The 17,723-nt window shown below is 37.9% G+C and overlaps 1 protein-coding gene across 2 annotated transcripts in view; it reads right to left on the bottom strand.

The window, feature by feature from the left end:
• Cad87a (cadherin 87A) overlaps positions 1 to 17,723 on the bottom strand; it is a 201,907-nt gene that overhangs the window by 163,103 nt on the left and 21,081 nt on the right. For both annotated transcript variants that reach the window (XM_071781222.1, XM_071781223.1), the window contains exon 3: positions 4,293 to 4,334. In XM_071781222.1, coding sequence (XP_071637323.1) covers positions 4,293 to 4,334 — 42 coding nt within the window. The remainder of the gene's footprint in view (positions 1 to 4,292; positions 4,335 to 17,723) is intronic.

The following is a 17,723-nucleotide window of genomic DNA, read 5'->3' as shown; positions in this document are numbered from 1 at the left end:
CCGAACGGATATGCGTGTGTGTTTTACCTATTATTTAATTGTTAATTATTTTTTAATTAATTAACTAACTTCGTCATCGCCAAGGTCGCTTCGGATTCTTATTCTACACTTGTTGTGGAGTCTCTGTGATTTTTTTGGGTTCCGAACGGATATGCGTGTGTGTTTTGACTATTATTTAATTGTTAATTAATTTTTTAATTAGTTAACTAACTTTGTCATCGCCAAGATCGCTTCAGATTCGTATTCTATACTTGCTGTGGCGTCTTTGTGATTTTTTTGAAGAAAATTTACCGGATTTTATCTCGGGGGCCCTTACTACCCATTCGGCCCCGGTTCCACGGCAGAAAGTCTCATTTTTATGCCTTGGTTAAACTACATGCGCGCCATCTAGAATAGCGGGAGTAAAAACTTAGTTGCGTGCACTGGCACTCAATATATGACAAGATCCCTACCACAATATTACCACAAACCCAATTCACATCGCCCCAACCTCTACTTTTACTTTCACTCGTATAACCTAAAAATTGTTTACAGTTAGTCAATGATAATGTTTATTAGTAAATTCTATTCAGAAAGTGATTGTGATTAGTGTAATAAAAATAAAAATAAGAAAATGCATGAACCATCATCTGGCGAGTCAACAGATGAGGAAGAAGTCACCAAAAACTTTGATGCGGAAGCACAATTGATAGTGCAAACTGACACCTTACCTAAAAAGTCTGCTGATAAATATACGCTAGTCTATGATACTTACAAAAAATGGAAACAAGAAAATAAAAATTCTTTATCTGAGTCCGAGGAGAATAATTTAATAGTGTACTTTAAAAGTTTAACCACAAGATTATGTCCATCTACTTAAAGTGTATTTATACCTTTATTTATAGATGCATTTGATTTGATGCCTGCTCCCGACCAGCAGCACTCGCTTCGCTCGTGCCGCAAATGTCGGGGCAGGCATCAATATCTTCAACACACACATGTCATTCTTCCGTACTTTCGACCAGGCAGCAAGAAAAATAGTATACACTACACGGGCAGAAAGTTTGAGAGTCCTGAACTGCGCGCCATCGTGCTCGAGGCGAACTTTCTGCCCTTGTAGTGTAATATACTAATATGCATTACACATGATTATCGTGGAAAGAAACAATTAATTAATAAAATAATAAATAATTAATGAATAATAAAGTACTTACCTTATCGTTGCTCCGCCGCGCCGTCGTCCGATGCCTTCCCCTTCTCTGCGAGCTTTTCTCGTTGCTTCATCATGATACTCACATTCACTCGCGAGAGGGCTGTCAATTACATTGCTCGACTCTCTCTGCGTAGCATTTCCGATGCACGCCTTATTACATTACGATGAAAGGGCTAATGCGAGGAAGGTGTCGTGCAGTTTCCGACGCCTCGCAATTAGCCGCTGACCGATTAAGAGAGTGATCGCGTTTTACTCATCTGTGTGCTTACCGCGACGGTGTCCCAAGATGTAATGCGACGCAAGACGACCTCTCAGACTTATGGGTCAAGGCTCGACGCGCGAGTGATAAACACTACTACCTTGTGTACTGACAACACGCTGTATACATCGAGTACCGAGCGTCGAGCGCCGAGAGCTGTTTACATGAGGTATAGTTAACTCTTCGGGGAAATATTTTATACGTTACAAGATATAAATCCCCACGCTGAATATTCCGTCTCTTACATTTAGGATATATCTCCTACGCGTGGGCTAAGGCGTCATCGTGATACATTTTGCGCTTTATTTTATAATCTGAGTAACTATTATATATAATATATTTATCATATATTTATATATTGTCCATATATACAGAATATATTATATGTGTAACCTTGATTGCAAGGTTACAAAAGTAACGAAAAATATTATAAATCCTAAAATATTTGCTTTCGGATTTTGTTAAGTATTAAAGTTCGAGATAAACGTGAAAGATTTACTTGTCAAACTAGGGACGAGGCTATTAATTTTCGGTGATTGCGCGAGAAGAGATAAGTGACGCGCGAATTTCAGGAGCAAAAATGATTAACTGCTTGTGTCATTAGGCGTGGTAAATACGTCCCTAACTACCGTTCCGTGCCACATTTACTTCATACATTCTCCGACCCTGCTAAACAAATGTACTCTCTTTTTTCGTGGGCAACCCTTCCCGAGAACTTAATCAAGTTTGCTCGTAACTTTCAGTTACGAGCACCCACTTCGAACGTTGAGAATTGAGAACTGCTTTCAGGCGAGCCTATTGTCGTGTCCCTTTCTCGCGAAAATGCTTTTCATACGTTTTACTTAGCTAGAAGGCCGTTCTCACACGTCGGCCTTTATAAGAAAGACAGCGTGAATGATAGCGATCTTTTTTAACTCTTGTTCGGATAACGTAATTTTTTACTCGAGTGTCACATAAAATTTTAGTAGAAATTCTTAACATACATTCCTTCCTTCTCTTAAGAAAAATGTCTAGCTTTATATTTTCAATTAATAACGTGGTAAAAACGGTTATAATCATAATTTTAATCAATATATAGAGTATTCCATAATCATTATTTAATAACATTTTAGAAATTCCGAAATTCCTTATATGAAGACAAAGATCTATCGAGAGATGCCCAGTACTTAAGTTTCCATATTACAATTTTCAATTCTAACTAATCTCCGTAATACGTTATTAAAGTATTGTACGATGATTGTAAGATATTCTATATAGGAGAGAGAGACAAAGAGTATCGGTTGAAAATAAGTATTTACGCGAATAAGTCAATTCAGCTTTGCAACTGACTTAAAGTTTTAATTCATTCGATGAAATTCATTACCTTAATTCTCTTTCCAAAATTAATGGCTGCTTCGCAAGGGTGCCTGATTACAGTAGGGTTAATCCCCTAACTCTCTAAGCTGGTAATGTAAACCACAAAGTCTGGTTAAAAATAATTGAATCACGAAGAGTTCAATTAAGAAACATTTGCGAATAACAAATGCATTATAAATAGCAATTCAATTTTTTAAATAAATATTGTGATTGAAAAATATATACACAATAATAAAGAATAGTTTAATATATTTGTAGAAAATATTTTAATATCTCCCATACAAATATAATATATATAAACAATAAATATTCTTCGACAAACTCGGTGGAACTTGTTTGTGAACAAGTACATAAACTTTTAGGTTGCGCGTACGGACTTTAGTCGACTGTCGGTCGACGAGGCCCTTCTAAATATCGCAGTCTTTAATCCGTAAATGTGTTGTAATTAAGGCGAGGCTGGGTTAAAGTCCTTGTAATGGGCGAGGCGCGCAAAGCCCACTCCAATTTCGGTTGCTAGGAAACTAATCTTCCGACACTTCGTGGATACCGCGCATTTCGATTTGCCGAGTAGAAATTACTCCGATCTAACAAGTGTCGATGAAACTTCGGCTTAGGTTGCAATGGAATGCACTAGTTACGCCATACACGATGATTATCTATCGACAGGACGGGTTTAAGAACTCCGGACCAATCATACGCTACAGCCATGTTACGAAGTTTTCACGTGAAGTCATATGTAGTATCTTTTTCCATCGTATATTGCAATAAATATTATGTACAGAAAGAAAAAAAGTTGTTAACTAAATATTTTCAACGAATAATTATTTTTTAAATTAAAATATTTTAATATTTGAGTAAAATTACATCATGTTAAATTTAATATGTCGTGTTTAATTTAAATACATAAATATTTCAATTAAAAAAGTAATAAGTTGAAAATATTTAATCAAGTTAACAACTTGTTTTTCTCAGTGTATTATAAATATCGCTTTTGTGGCTCACTTGACTTCATAAAGGAACAAAGTTGCATACGATTCATTTGTTAATATTAATTCAGAATAAAAATAAAATCATTAAGAATTAAGTAAAATCTTATGTAAAATTTTAGATAAAATTGTCAATTCGCCATTAAATGTTAATAATCAACGATTGCTGCACGAATAAACAAAAGTGTACGTTAATGATAAGAATGCAAAAAATTTGACGAGAATTATTTTATGTGATTATAGTTTCCGTTCATATTTCAAGATTAAAAAATAAGTAAAAATAGATTCTTCGAAAGCGTGATGATTAAAATAGCCTTAAATCAGCTCCGTACTCTCATCCTTGCTTTTGCGAGAACGCGAGATGTGTCAGGACAGGCATGCCGGCTTAATTCTTTAGTTTTAGGTATTATCGCTTGGCTCGTGAGGGCTTGAGATTCTAGTGGCGACTTAAACGAGATTACGTTTAGCGTAAAAATTCTCAACAGTTCATCGTACTCACCCCAACGGTCGTCTCAGATATCCTCGACTTCCGCATTCCTCGCTGAAAAAAAAAAGAAATATTTTATCGTTAGTGAATGTCATACTTTCGCATTATCTAAATGTTTACAAACGTGGAAATTAATTCTGCGAATAAAATAATTTACGAAACTGAATCTGTGCACGCGAATCCGCTTACGAATAGATCAGTTTCTAAATCTACAGATCTACATAGACCATCCGCTGTCAGATTGACGGTGGCACGCAGCCGAAGGAAATCATCGGGGAAAATAAACCGGGATCGAAGGAAAGTACATCGCCGCGCAGCCTGTTTCTATCGCAGCCCGTGCTCTGCGGAGAAGGAAAGAAGGGAAGAAAAGAGGACAGACAAACGAGAAACGCACCACTCAGCGAATCGGAGTGCCCCACGTTGAATTTCCCTCGAGAAAATCACCTTATCCCCCAACCTCGATCCTTGTTCCCGCAGACAGGAATGAAATATCTATTTGCATACGCGAGCCTCGGTCCCGCGGCGGTCTCTGAACTCCCCCAGCAAGGTAAATAACGATCTGAAATTCTCACGGCGGCATCTTCGATGGCGGCAGCGGCGGCGATTGCGAATTGAAGGCTCGCGGCTACGAGAATCGACGAGGGAACTACTTTCTTCGATAAATGAGTTATTCGCCATTTAGTATTCGTCGAACAACGGTCCGGAGTGGAAAAGGCAATGCGCGTTCGTAGAAACTACTTCGGATCCCGAAAATTTACATACACTGAGAAAAAGAATATTTAGATCCAAAAAAATATTTATTAGGTAGGTTATTAGCCTCCTAATAGCTTATTGACTTATAATATAATACACATATTTATTTAGAATTAGATATTTTTATTTAAATTAAGTAAAAATATCGAATTCTAAATAAATATGTGTATTATGTTAAGTAAATAAGCTTTCAGGAGCCATCTAATGAATATTTTTTCGGATCTAAATATTTTTTTCTCAGTGTACAATAGACCTATATTGCAAGTACACACAGGAAAATAAGATATTTTCATAAATTTTCAGAATAAAGAAGGATTGGCATAAAAAAGGCTATGTCAGAGATTAAGGAAATCATCTCTCGGGTTTCTCGTTACATTTTTCGAAAGATCTTTTGTATTTTGTTCTTACGCTTCCAATTCCCTTGATAAGACTTCAGTTCCCATCATCCGCGAAACAGCATAACGGAGCGCGACGCGATCCTTACAATGTTTTTTTACCACTAGACGTTATATCGACATAATCTTCAATAAACGCATAATCTCGCCGCGCCGTCGTATGCATTACGCGAAGGCTACGCCGCGCAAAAAGAGATCAAAGCGGACTTTACGATGCCTTTATGTCGGGGTTGGTAGCTCGGAGCTAAGGAAAGAGATTAAACGCAAACACGAATGGTACAACGAATCGGCTAGGTAATGTCGAAGCGTATTGACTTACGTCTATACGCGTGCTACAAAGAGACATATATCAGTTACAGAACTACGCTGTCGAAGCAATTTCGACCGAACCTTCTTCCGCAAGAATGTCATACGAGAATCCTATATGTTGCTATGCGGATTGCGGATTCGCATACGCGGATCTTTCTCTAATTTTCGTTTTGCAAACTTCGAGTTTAATCTTCCTTAATGAAAATCTTGTACCAGAGTGTTTCTATATCCTCCCACCCAAGATGTTACAATCTTTACTTTAAAGAGACACGTTGAAAAGTCAATATTTCTAACAAGTATTCCGCATATAAATTCTTTATATTACGCACTACACTTTTGAACGATAAATTTTCCGGTGATGTGAGACAGAAGGAATGAAGACAGCGGAGAAATATATCGCCGCATAATACAATATCATACAATTTGCTTTGTGCGCGGATTAATACTATACAGTGCATTGTGCGAGATGAATACGGATGATATAAAGCCAGAATAGATTAGGGCACTGTTGCGCGTCAATACGCCATAGAAATCCGGTCCACTCGGTGTCAGTATCTGCAATCTATTGTGGTATCATTTTCGAGTGCAATTCGGTAACTTCATTAATTAGACAATGGTGCGTTCAGCGTGGCGTCTTAACGAGGAACGACGGTAATTGTCACAGTTTCGTGACCAATGAATGACCCTCTTAGAATCGCAGTGATCCGCAAATCCTGGGTGTAATGCGATTGAAGGAAACCTAACCGATCCTTGAATCTTTAGATCTTTGAAGTTAAACGTAATAGAGATTAGCAACATAATAAAAAATATTTAAGCCCCGATTTTAAAAATAATCTAAAATATGATATATTTCTTCACACACACACACACACACACACACACACACACACACACACACACACACACACACACACACACACACACACACACACACACACACACACACACACACACACATTCTTACATTAATCACCAAAATTACTAATATATAAATAACACATAGTCTGTTTTTCCTTTTTAAACTTCTAAGCTAAAATACGAATGTTACTTTCCAATATTAGATTTAATAAAAGGAATTACTATTAATTCTCGGAAAAAAACCAACTTGGTCCGTAAATATGTAATTTAATTTAAAACGTAAACATGATAATGTATTCTAAATAAATAAGAATAAAACAAAATATGTATTGTATTAAAAACTGTCGTAATGTATGGTGATCAATAATGAATCAATATAGATATCATATTTTTAATTAATGGATCCTAAAGTAAAAGAACGATAAAAAATGACTTCATACAGCATCCGAATTCCGAATATTAACCGATACTTTCTCACTGTTAATTTCGTGGAAGATAATATCGGGCGACGGATATATTAGGGCAATGCAGTAGAGGAGTGTCGCAAGTAAAGTGTCGCGCGTGTCTATGTGCGCTCGCGCTAGTTAAAGGTTTGACTAACGTGATCCAGCGCGTTAGTTATGATAAATGGCCAGACAGTCGGCGAAACTTTGGCTTATAAATCTATCTTACTGTCAACCTTGCACGGCCTACGACCGCTGACCGTCCCCGAGGCAATGGATCGTATAACCCGTCGTATAACACATTTGCCAAAATTTCTCGCATTCGGGATTGCGGGGGATATCGTGTTGTAAGCTCAATCCAAACTTCCGTGCTTAATACGCGAACAAATTTGTGCGCGTCAGATTTAATTGACATGAATTAACCGCCGATCTGTTAATTATCGCGACATCCGTCAAGAAAATGTATAAGAAGATATATAAGATAAGAATAAAAAAGTATCAAATTAATTCCATCTTAAAAAATGCTGAGATTATAAAATACGCAAGACGTTCTATTATACGATGTAAACGCTGATTTAATATATATAATTATTTAAAAGAAAATAAAAATACAAATGTAAAAAACTTATTCGTAGTCGAAGATTAATTTTTATCTCGTGACAGAACTACGGTCTCGCAATTTTTCTGGCCGCATTTGCGTGGCGTCGAATGAAGCGTCGGACGAAGGAGCATAAGCGAGAAACGCGAGGTCCCTCACGAAGTCGGAAAAACTCACACAGCCAGTCTGTGAGCATACTTTCGATTAGTCTTTCTCGCGAGGAATTTTTCCCTTAAAGTCGCAAATGGAGCTGTCAGTCGCGACGACGAAGCAACAGCTTTATAGTGAAAGTTTCCCCTTCGACTACGGGGAGGAGGAGGAAGCGAACTGTCGTAACACACGACGCTTCAAGATCTCGAAGTAATGTCGGTTGTTACATGCGCGCTTCACCCACGCGTTAACGTGCACGTTTGGTATGCAAAACTCCAAAATGGCTCGCAGCTCTTTATTACATCGCAAACCGACACTTCCAAATAAGAGGAAGAAAATTAAAGACAAGGGAAAAAACATTTCACTTCCATTGGTCCCTTGTCTTTGCGTGAGCATTTTAGGGAAGAGAGGCGAGAGATAATATGAGTTCGGAATTACTACATTTGTATCTTTGGTTTTTAAAATGCGCGATATTACGTTAATAAAAGCAACAGTTATATCAATGACGTTTTATTTGACAAATCCGGAATTATAATTTTTAATTCAAGATCTTCGTTTTTCGCTTGTTCATAATTGTAATATTATTAACTTGGGTTTTTTTGTTGAAAAAAATTACATCCTGCAATTGCATTCCGATAGAAAAGAATGGTTAACCGTACTAAGGAGATATCTTGTTCAAGTAAAATGTGGAGTCTAAGCGGATCAATGTCCGCAATCACTTTGTTGGCAAGCCGCGAGTGTGTCTGATTTAAGGGTTAAGTGAACTGGTGATCCGCTACTACAGTCACTAACATAATTTCACGATGGAGAGGTAACACGGGTCTCGAGACAAAAACACGGACGAAGGAACGAACGATAATCTCGTGGAGCAAAAGTTGAGCGCGTCCCGTTTCGATCAGAGACCTCCCGTATCTCGCAATTTTGGAAGAAACGTTGAACTCGCAAAATGATAAAAAACGGCTATAGGATATAAAACTCTCTGATGCGGAAAGAATATGCATTGTAATAAGCGTCGGGCGCCGCGACGTCTGGAGCGAATCCCGAAAGATTTCTCTACGAATATTTTCGTGACCATCCAGCGGATTGCAGACGCGGTAAAATTTAATTAAAACGCATTTCTTTAATAAGCAAACACTGAAAAAAACACTGTGTCCGCACTTTACCGAGATAATGTTGTAGCAAACAATTCATTTTACGATTAGAGGCTTACGGATGAACGAAATTAATTGTCTTTTACACTTAAGGAAAAGACAGTGAACTTTATTTCTCTTAAACTCTTTCTATTCTATTTCTTAATTAGGTCAGTTATTTGAGAAACAAGATAAGTCGCTTCCATTCTTCAAAGTTACACAATTGTTTCTTCTAAGAAATATTACAAAATAATTTCTTTAACTTATTTATTTTATAAACGCATATTTATTTTATATGACTTTTTATCTCATAACTTATTTATTTTATATTACTCTATATAATCTCTCTATATATAAAAGTATTTCTTATATATTTTTTTGATGTTTTACAAATAAAACGTTTAAATTTTTCCACGATATAAACTTCCTTCATTTATTCTATTTTTCAAATAAGAGTACATAATTTCTCTTAAATTCCATTTAAATAAAGAGAATGTTAAAAAATCTGAATTGTTGATGCTACATACACATTTTCTATATACTATTTATATCTAATGTCTCTGTCAAGAAAACAGTGTATTCAAATTAAAAAATCATGAAAGCTTAATTTGTAATACCGATTAAAAATAATTTTCCACAAAATAGATTATATATACGAACTACTTGTTCTATTTCTTTTCTTTTCCGCCATGCTTCGCAACAGGATTAAGCGTACGGGAACAGCAGCGAAAATTAATTTTCTTCTCGCATCTACTTCACATTATTTACTCCTGGTTATGTGTTAATAGAAGATGACGTTACATTAAGGGGCTCTTGCATTTAAGAAGATCTAATTGTATGATAATCCTTGTACATCATGCGTTATATCATAAAGAACATTTATTATAGAGTGTAGAACCGTAGCTTTTCCTGATTGCAAAGATAATAATATTATTTATGGACATATAATTATACGTATCTATCACGCATATATTACGAAATATTATTATTTAAAAAGAATTTGAGATATAAATCTGAAATCTATAAAATAAACTTTCTAATAAATTACTGAATTCTATCACATTTATTCTACGAAAGTTGATATTATAAAGAAATTGTTCATTATACAAAAATCGAGCGCGCATAAGTAAACTTTCTACAAAATGAACGGAAATCATCAACATGTCTCGTCGCTCGTTGAAAGTTCCAACTTAATTAACATGGAAATTCGTTACAATTCCCCTGCAGATCGGACATTGCTGCGGCTTGCGCGACTGCACCTACTCAAGCACGCGCGATATAATCCTGAGCGCGAAGAGTTAATTAGTTCATAATTCTCCGCAACAATGCCTTTATTAGCGTGGGTAGGCAACCAACGGCGTAACTCATATCCGAAATCAGCATTATTAAACAATATGTTATTTAACAAACGTACCGATTTCTTTTTTATTCGTTATGCCCAGAGGATGCTAAAAAAGAGACAGATATTTGAAGCAATAGTAAAGAACGTACATATTAATACTTTGAAATATTTCATCTCATGCTTGGTGATATTAGATGTCTATCTTCCGTTATTGGAGCAAATACTGTGTGACGTGTGATACAAGAATTAAATGGTCTAATTAAACATCTCACGTTAATTGACTATAATTGCCTCTGCTTTAGCGCGCAAACTGTTTGTTATCCGGCACCTCGAAGATTTGTGCGTTCCTTCATTCACCGAAGCAGGGATCCTCTTATCCGAGCGGATAACATCAAAAGTTTACGAGATTCGCAAGCGAAAAGCGTAGATAAGGCTGCGGAGGTACCTATTTAACCTCCACCCTTTGTCTCCCTTCCACCCTTACTCTCTTTCTTCCTCGCCCCCGCAGTGGCCCCAGTGCGCGATCGTATCTTTCTAATTTCCTCCTCGGTCTATCCCATTAGCTAAAGCCGATCATTAACGGAAGTCGATTGGCTTATAAAAGTAATCAAAGCGGAAGCGAGCAGCTTTGTAAATACTCGACTAGCGATTTAAATCGCGGCGATTATTATAAGGAATATCGAGTAATAGTAAATCGCAGAGAGTGAATCTACACCGGTTATCGATCACCGAATCTTATGTTTGTAAGCAAATTTGCAAGGCAATCATATATTTTATACCGCAAATCGTCGTTTTCATAACGAGTTTTCTCCCCGTTATGCGTTATTGAGAAAGCGAATATATATTCAAACATTATACGATATTTTTCGCCACTTATGCGCGAGTCAGATAAAATAGAAGGATTTTCAAGACTCAATCGTCGCAAATGCATGGAAATATTTAAATGATCACTCGAGGTGTTGCAGCCTCTTGCGCCTCGATAAAGCGCGCTTCAACCTTGCTTGAATAATTTCCTTGAATTCTCTCTCTCTCTCTCTCTCTCTCTCTCTCTCTCTCTCTGTCGTTGGACTATTCGAAATTTTAATCTCGCCCGGCGATGCGCGACTGTCGGAGTAAGATTAACTCTGTTTTTCACTTTCACCGAATTAAAATCCATTTTCATAAGCGTTCGCACGCGCGTCGCGCTCCTCCGTGGCCGCCTAGCGCGACGCTTTAACTCAACGCAAAACAACGGGACCGTAACTTTTGATTAAGATGACCGAGGAATTAAAGTCCCTCCGCCGGCAAGGGAAAAAAAGCAAAACGCGCGAGTCAGAGTCAGAGGCGAGGAGAGAAGAGGGGAGGAAGCGGGGAAAATTTATGCGCATTTACGTGAGAACAGCGCGGTTTCCGGCGGTTGCGCGCGTGAAAAAGGGACGGCGCCGTGCGGCGGCAGAAAAGAGAAAGATCGTGTAAAGAGAGAGGCGAAATTCTAATCGCCTCTCTTTTTCTCGCCGCGCAATGGCCGCCGCTTTTCGAAAAAACAAAAGAGGGATAGCAATTTCCTCTCTTGCCCATCTGGCGAAAGACGATTTCGTGATCAATCGGTGAATACCTTACGAGCGTCGAGCCATCGTCCTCGGGATGCAAGGGAGAGATTAATACGGTCTTTGATGCTGCAATATAGTGAGGCCAGAGCGCCACCTCGGCATCGCCTTTTGTAGCCGGTAATTGCTACTTAATGCTTAATTGTTATTTAACTTGAAGACGTAAAAGACCCTTAATACCCACGTCAGTTATCTCGGATTATGAACCGAGGAGAGAGACTTCAAGAAGATACAATAGAAACTTCATTGAAACCTTACTTACTGAAATTTAACGTTGAAGGCAGTAGTGAAAATAGCAAGTATAGTAATAAAAAAATATAAAGTGTTAATTAAACTTTCGCTTCAAAGAAATCGTTTCGTCATAAAATATCGCGTTGTTCTTTTCAAAGATTTCTCTGGAAGGTTTTCTAATGTATAATAACAAGTAATAACATAAATAATATACTACACTGTAAAAATACTATTGAGTTATTGAGATTGCTTTTAACGTTTAATTGTTAAATAATATCCGAGGTTTTTATCTGCAAAGAATAAGGTCAATCAAAGACGAACTGTCTTAACTGTATTAACGCGAGAATCACGACACAATTCGATTTAATCCCGGGGCAAGATAATTCACATGGACTGTACGCGATCGTACAGTCGAAATAGCGCTCTCCTCTGCCCCTTTTCGAATAGCGGACGATATCACGGATGTATCTTACAAGATGAAGACGACTTAACGGATTTCAGTTCGCCTTTACGTACGTATAGCGAAGGCGATTACATCCGTCGGATTACCGAAACACGCGACTACGCTCCTACTGTTGCGACGGTTCCTTAGAATATCCCTCGACGAATTTGTCTTTTAGGGTAAGTGCCGGTCTTAAGGTCGAGATTCCATGGGGTTACGTATGTATGTACTCGCGTCAGGGGGTTGCGGGTACGCCTGTACCACGAGCAAATCCACCGGGTTCAAATTTCATTAAGCCGTAATCCTCGAAGATCTCGCTCTTCGACTGTACACGGTAATTTAGCAGATTAAGCGACGCGCCGTATGTCCCCGAGATAACGTGTACGCAAAGCCGCGGCCCTGGTTAACTCTCCTCCGCTGAGTCCGCCGGAAAATAGCGGGAAGAACTTTGAAGATGCGCAAAAGTTACGCGAAACTTCACTCGAGAACACCTTATGACATTGTTTAAAGTTTAATCGCGGTATCCCTCTCAAAGGAGAAAAAGATGCCGTAGAAAGAACGAGGTAGAACGCTTTCCTTTTACGGCAACGGCGTTCGCTGAATGTGAACTATAAATCTTAAATTATTTTTTTTACTATTCGCAGAACTTTTTTGCACAGAACAATCTCAAATATCTAGCGAGAATCTCCGGAAATTTTCTCAAAGAATACTTTTCATTCTTATGTCAATTAAAATGTGCTTTGACCAATTAGGAATCGATTTTTCTTTAATACCTCAAAGCAAGATTCAATATATAAAGTTTCTAAACTTTATAAACAACGGCAAGTTACGTGTAAGTACTTTGTATATATTTTTGAAAGAAGATCGGGGCTGTATAGCTCTGGGGGTATGTCGTCCATGTACTATTTTTTAGTATTTATCTTGAGAAGAACAGTGGATAAAAGACCGCAAAATAATTTTTTTAGATTCTAAATGGTTCTTTTAGATTCTAAAAAACCCATTTCGCGAATGTTTATCCATGTTATTTATGTCCCTCTCAAGATAAATACTAAAAAGTAGCACATGTACAACACATCCCCTGGAGCCATATAGCCCCGGTCTCCCCTACAATTAATAAAAAAAGTTCTGTCCTTTCATTAAAGTCAAGTGGACTTCATTCCTTTCGGATACTTAAATTTAGAATAACTTGCTCATCAGAATAAAAAATGGAATCGCGCGTTAATTACGGCAGCGTTTTATCGCGCAGTAGGATCTAGATAATCCACTTCCGCTCGTACAATTAGTTTGCCTGAGGTAAAACAAACATTCTCCTTTATCATTAATTACCCGCTTGCCAATCTCATCGACCATCACGATCAAACAATCGATTCAACGTGATCAAACAAAGTAGCGAAGTTATACTCGGCAACGTGATCACCCTAAGTATTTGTATTATTCACCACATGATACAATTTATAATCAACGGAATATTCCGATTATTTATGTATATTGAACATAACGACAAATAAACTATGTATATGAACTGATCCTTCTCATAACATTATTGAAGGCTATCTTAGAAAGAAACTGTCTTAAATATATGAAACTCATAACAATTACGATTATTTCAAAATATTTTTATTTAATTATCTTGATTCAAATCAAGATAATTAAATTATACATATTTACATTTAAATTATACATATTATTTGATTCAAATCAAGATAATTAAGTTATACATATTTATACATATACATATTTATTTTTAAATTTATCTCTATCTTTATAATGTATTTCCTGTATCTTCCCGATTGCTTACAAAAAAATTATAAGCCATCAGTTCTGGGATTTTTTAGAAGATATGAGATATTTTATTTGCTCCTTTGAATTACGCGAATTTTAAGTGTTCAGGGAAATGTTAAAACTCTATTCTAAGATTTACATGAACCGTGTCGTACAAGTTAGATGCAACCAATCGTGCAAATGTGATGCAGACGAAATAAGACATTGCGTCAAAGATATAACGCGTACAAGGAATTTCAAATTCCTCTGGTACAACTTCAAATCGAATTTCTCATCATATAAGATGTGAAGTTCCAAATGCTTCTACAAATTGCTCTCACATTCAGAATCCCAAGTCCAAATTATCTGAAATCTTTCATGTAGTTATCTTTCGCAGACTATCTTGCGGAGGATCTATTTCGTCGAGCGATAACGTGTCATAGAACTAATTGACAAGAGAAGTACGTGGAAAATCCAGTTACCTCGAAAACGGCAGAAACTACGTAGAACCGCGGTCGAAAGAATTTATATCGCGTAATAAATCTTCTCGTGCGAGATTATTATTTGCGATTTAAATAGAATTAAAGGCGTAGCTGAGAGTGTTTAATTGTCACTGTTTGTTTTTTTAACAAATTGAGTCACATTTATCTCAATTTATATACATATGTATGTGTAAAGCCTCATAAATCTATGTTATGGGAGCAGTTGAAGAACATCTGATATTTCACGCGACATGACACGATTTGTTGATATCGCGTTTCCTTTTCCCTCCAAGCTTCCTAAATGCAGTCAAGCCACGTGTGCTTCGCCCCGCCTCATCCAATCCAATCGTTATCATCGTATCGCAATGTAAGACGTGTATCTTCCCAATCCAATGGGCGAGCTGTCTTTGATAAGGCACGTTGACACTTAGGGCTGTAGCACCAGGCCTGATCAAGCATACCCGAATCCGATCGAAATGCGAGTCACGCGTCTAGTAGTGGCGAATCCGGTCCTTGTATGACGGTCATTCGCCGCCGGTGTATACAGTATCTAAATACGAGTGTTATACTTGCTTGATTACACCTTTGATCCTCTCGCCGCGTTAAGCCGTGCCGCGTTATAAGATCCCGCCAGCATCCCGGCGAGCGAATTTATCGTCGCGAAATGCATTTCCGCATCGTGCCAGAGCCTGTGGCTTAAATTTCATTACAGCGATTACGCGCGGCGGACCATAATGCACCGTGAATAAAGCCCGTGTCGCGCGCCGTGCACAGGAGACAGCGATACACACTATACGAAACTCTCGTGTTGACATTTCCTCCTTTCATACCGAAATACCAATAATTTTGGATTTACTACCTTCTCTGCATCTCAAATATATAGATATAATATAGTCCAGTATCGCCGCGACTAGAAACGGTCTATAATGATAATTTCTTGGACAAATTTTTTTTCTCTCCTTTATCTCTTTTTCTCTTATCAAATTTTACTTTTTCAGAATTTTAATTCAAAATTTAATCGCTAAGAGATGTTAAACATTAAATATTCAAAAAGTTGTAACAGATGCCGACGATTCTCGAACTCTTTCGTAAGGAAACATTCATCCAAATTAATTAAAATACCCACAAACAAATGCTCCGCCTCGGAGCCTTACGTAACACTCGACTAATTACGGCGTAATTATACAATATTTCGCTAGAGAACATACATTTTGCTAAACCGCGATAATATCAGCAATGCGTATAACTTTCCACATCGAGTGAATCAAACCTAAGGCAGTTCGCGAAAGTGTCTGTCGAGCACGCCTGTTCTTCGTTATTTAGTTCCGGGGGAATTTAGTGGACCAAGTGATATTACCAACTCTGGGATTATTTAGAAGCCCGCGGCCGCAAGGTCTCACAAATTCTGGCGCGCAAGGTGCGAGCGTAATATACTGTACTGCATCCTGCTGTGCTGCTGATGGCGTACGTATTTACGGACATATGTTCCGCAGGAATCGACGTGCTCGCCGGATATGACATCTCGATATTCGCACTGTTTCCCCAATTTATATGTACTTCGATTAATATCTATCTCTATCGCAAATTAACGCAAATATTAGTACCAGCTATGTAACATCCCGAATAAAAAATCTCGGCTAAAAATCTGATAAAGTATTCCCGGCTCTCTGCGCGGTATTGCGCGAAAAACGTGCGCGTCGAGAAATTCGAAGAATTTCAACATATTTTCAACAAGCTGGACATGGCAATACGTTTCTGCTGTCCTGCCATTCACCTGTGAATGGCATCGCAGTTATTGCCTCGCACAAAGTCTCTCGTTATATACCTACCCGCTCTTTTTTTTTTCACGGGAAAAAATTTTTTGAATAGACGTACAAAGATTTAATTAAAAATTAATGGCAAAGTTCTTTCACAAAATATGCAATTCATTGTGAATATATTGTGAAACGTAATGCAGCGCGTAATTAAAATGGGGCATTTAATTCAGTACGTGGGGAGCAAACTTTCCTTTCTTGAACTTTGAGAGATACCGCGAGCAAATATATATTCGTAATATTCTCGAGACTATATACCTTGAAAGAAAGATTCATATATCTATACAATATATATATATGTATAATTGTTCCTCAAAGGATATATTGTCTGAGTAGATTGTTTCGTAAGCTTCATTGTTCAATTCAAAGAATGCGCCGTTCAAGTTTTATGTAAACCTTCCAAAACGCTCTCGCACTAAGAAGATTCGTTCTCCGGGAGAAAACTCGAAGAAGTCCGCGCAACGTAACGGCGCACGATGTTATTCCGTCTACTTAGAGTTTTGCAGCGTTTCATGCAAAGCGAATGCAAAACACGCCGCCATCGGTGCACCTGGACAAACTCCGACTAGCAAAAACGAGGTAGAGATCGTCGGCGATGTTTCCGATGGGACGGGATGTTTCGTGAACTAGAAATCTACGTCCGTTCGTCCGTGAGACGATATCGCAGACATATCACTCGCGATTTCTTCTTTCTTCACATCGCTCTCCTTCCCGATCCTTCCCCATGCACGAACTCCCCTTGCAGCAACTCGGGAAATCACCGATGGCAGGAATGAATAGAATATATGGCAGTCACGAAATATCGTGCGCCTTCGATAAAACGCGCCATCAACCGAAAAATATCCTATACCGGTTGTGCCTGCGCTATACTCTTCAGATACCGATACGGAGCCGTAAGGTAGAACAAGGATCCTAAATTCATCCTCATCGTTCCTCAATTTGTCCCGAGAAATCGATTCCGAATCGATCAAAGGAGATTTCGCTGAAATTAAGATCGGCAATTCTGACACGATACGTGAGTCTCGCCGTCTTTGATTCGGAGCAACAAGTGCCAGTGACATGAACGCTAAGGAGTTAAATATATAGAGTGTGTGTCCGTAGAGTATACATTTTTCTTCCTCCCGATCCTCTCTGGTTATCGAAAGATAT

The sequence above is a fragment of the Temnothorax longispinosus genome, chromosome 6 (genome assembly GCF_030848805.1).
Source record: "Temnothorax longispinosus isolate EJ_2023e chromosome 6, Tlon_JGU_v1, whole genome shotgun sequence".
Lineage (NCBI taxonomy): Eukaryota > Metazoa > Arthropoda > Insecta > Hymenoptera > Formicidae > Temnothorax > Temnothorax longispinosus.
The sequence above is the reverse complement of the archived record's forward strand: the minus strand, read 5'-3'. Positions and strand labels throughout refer to the sequence as shown.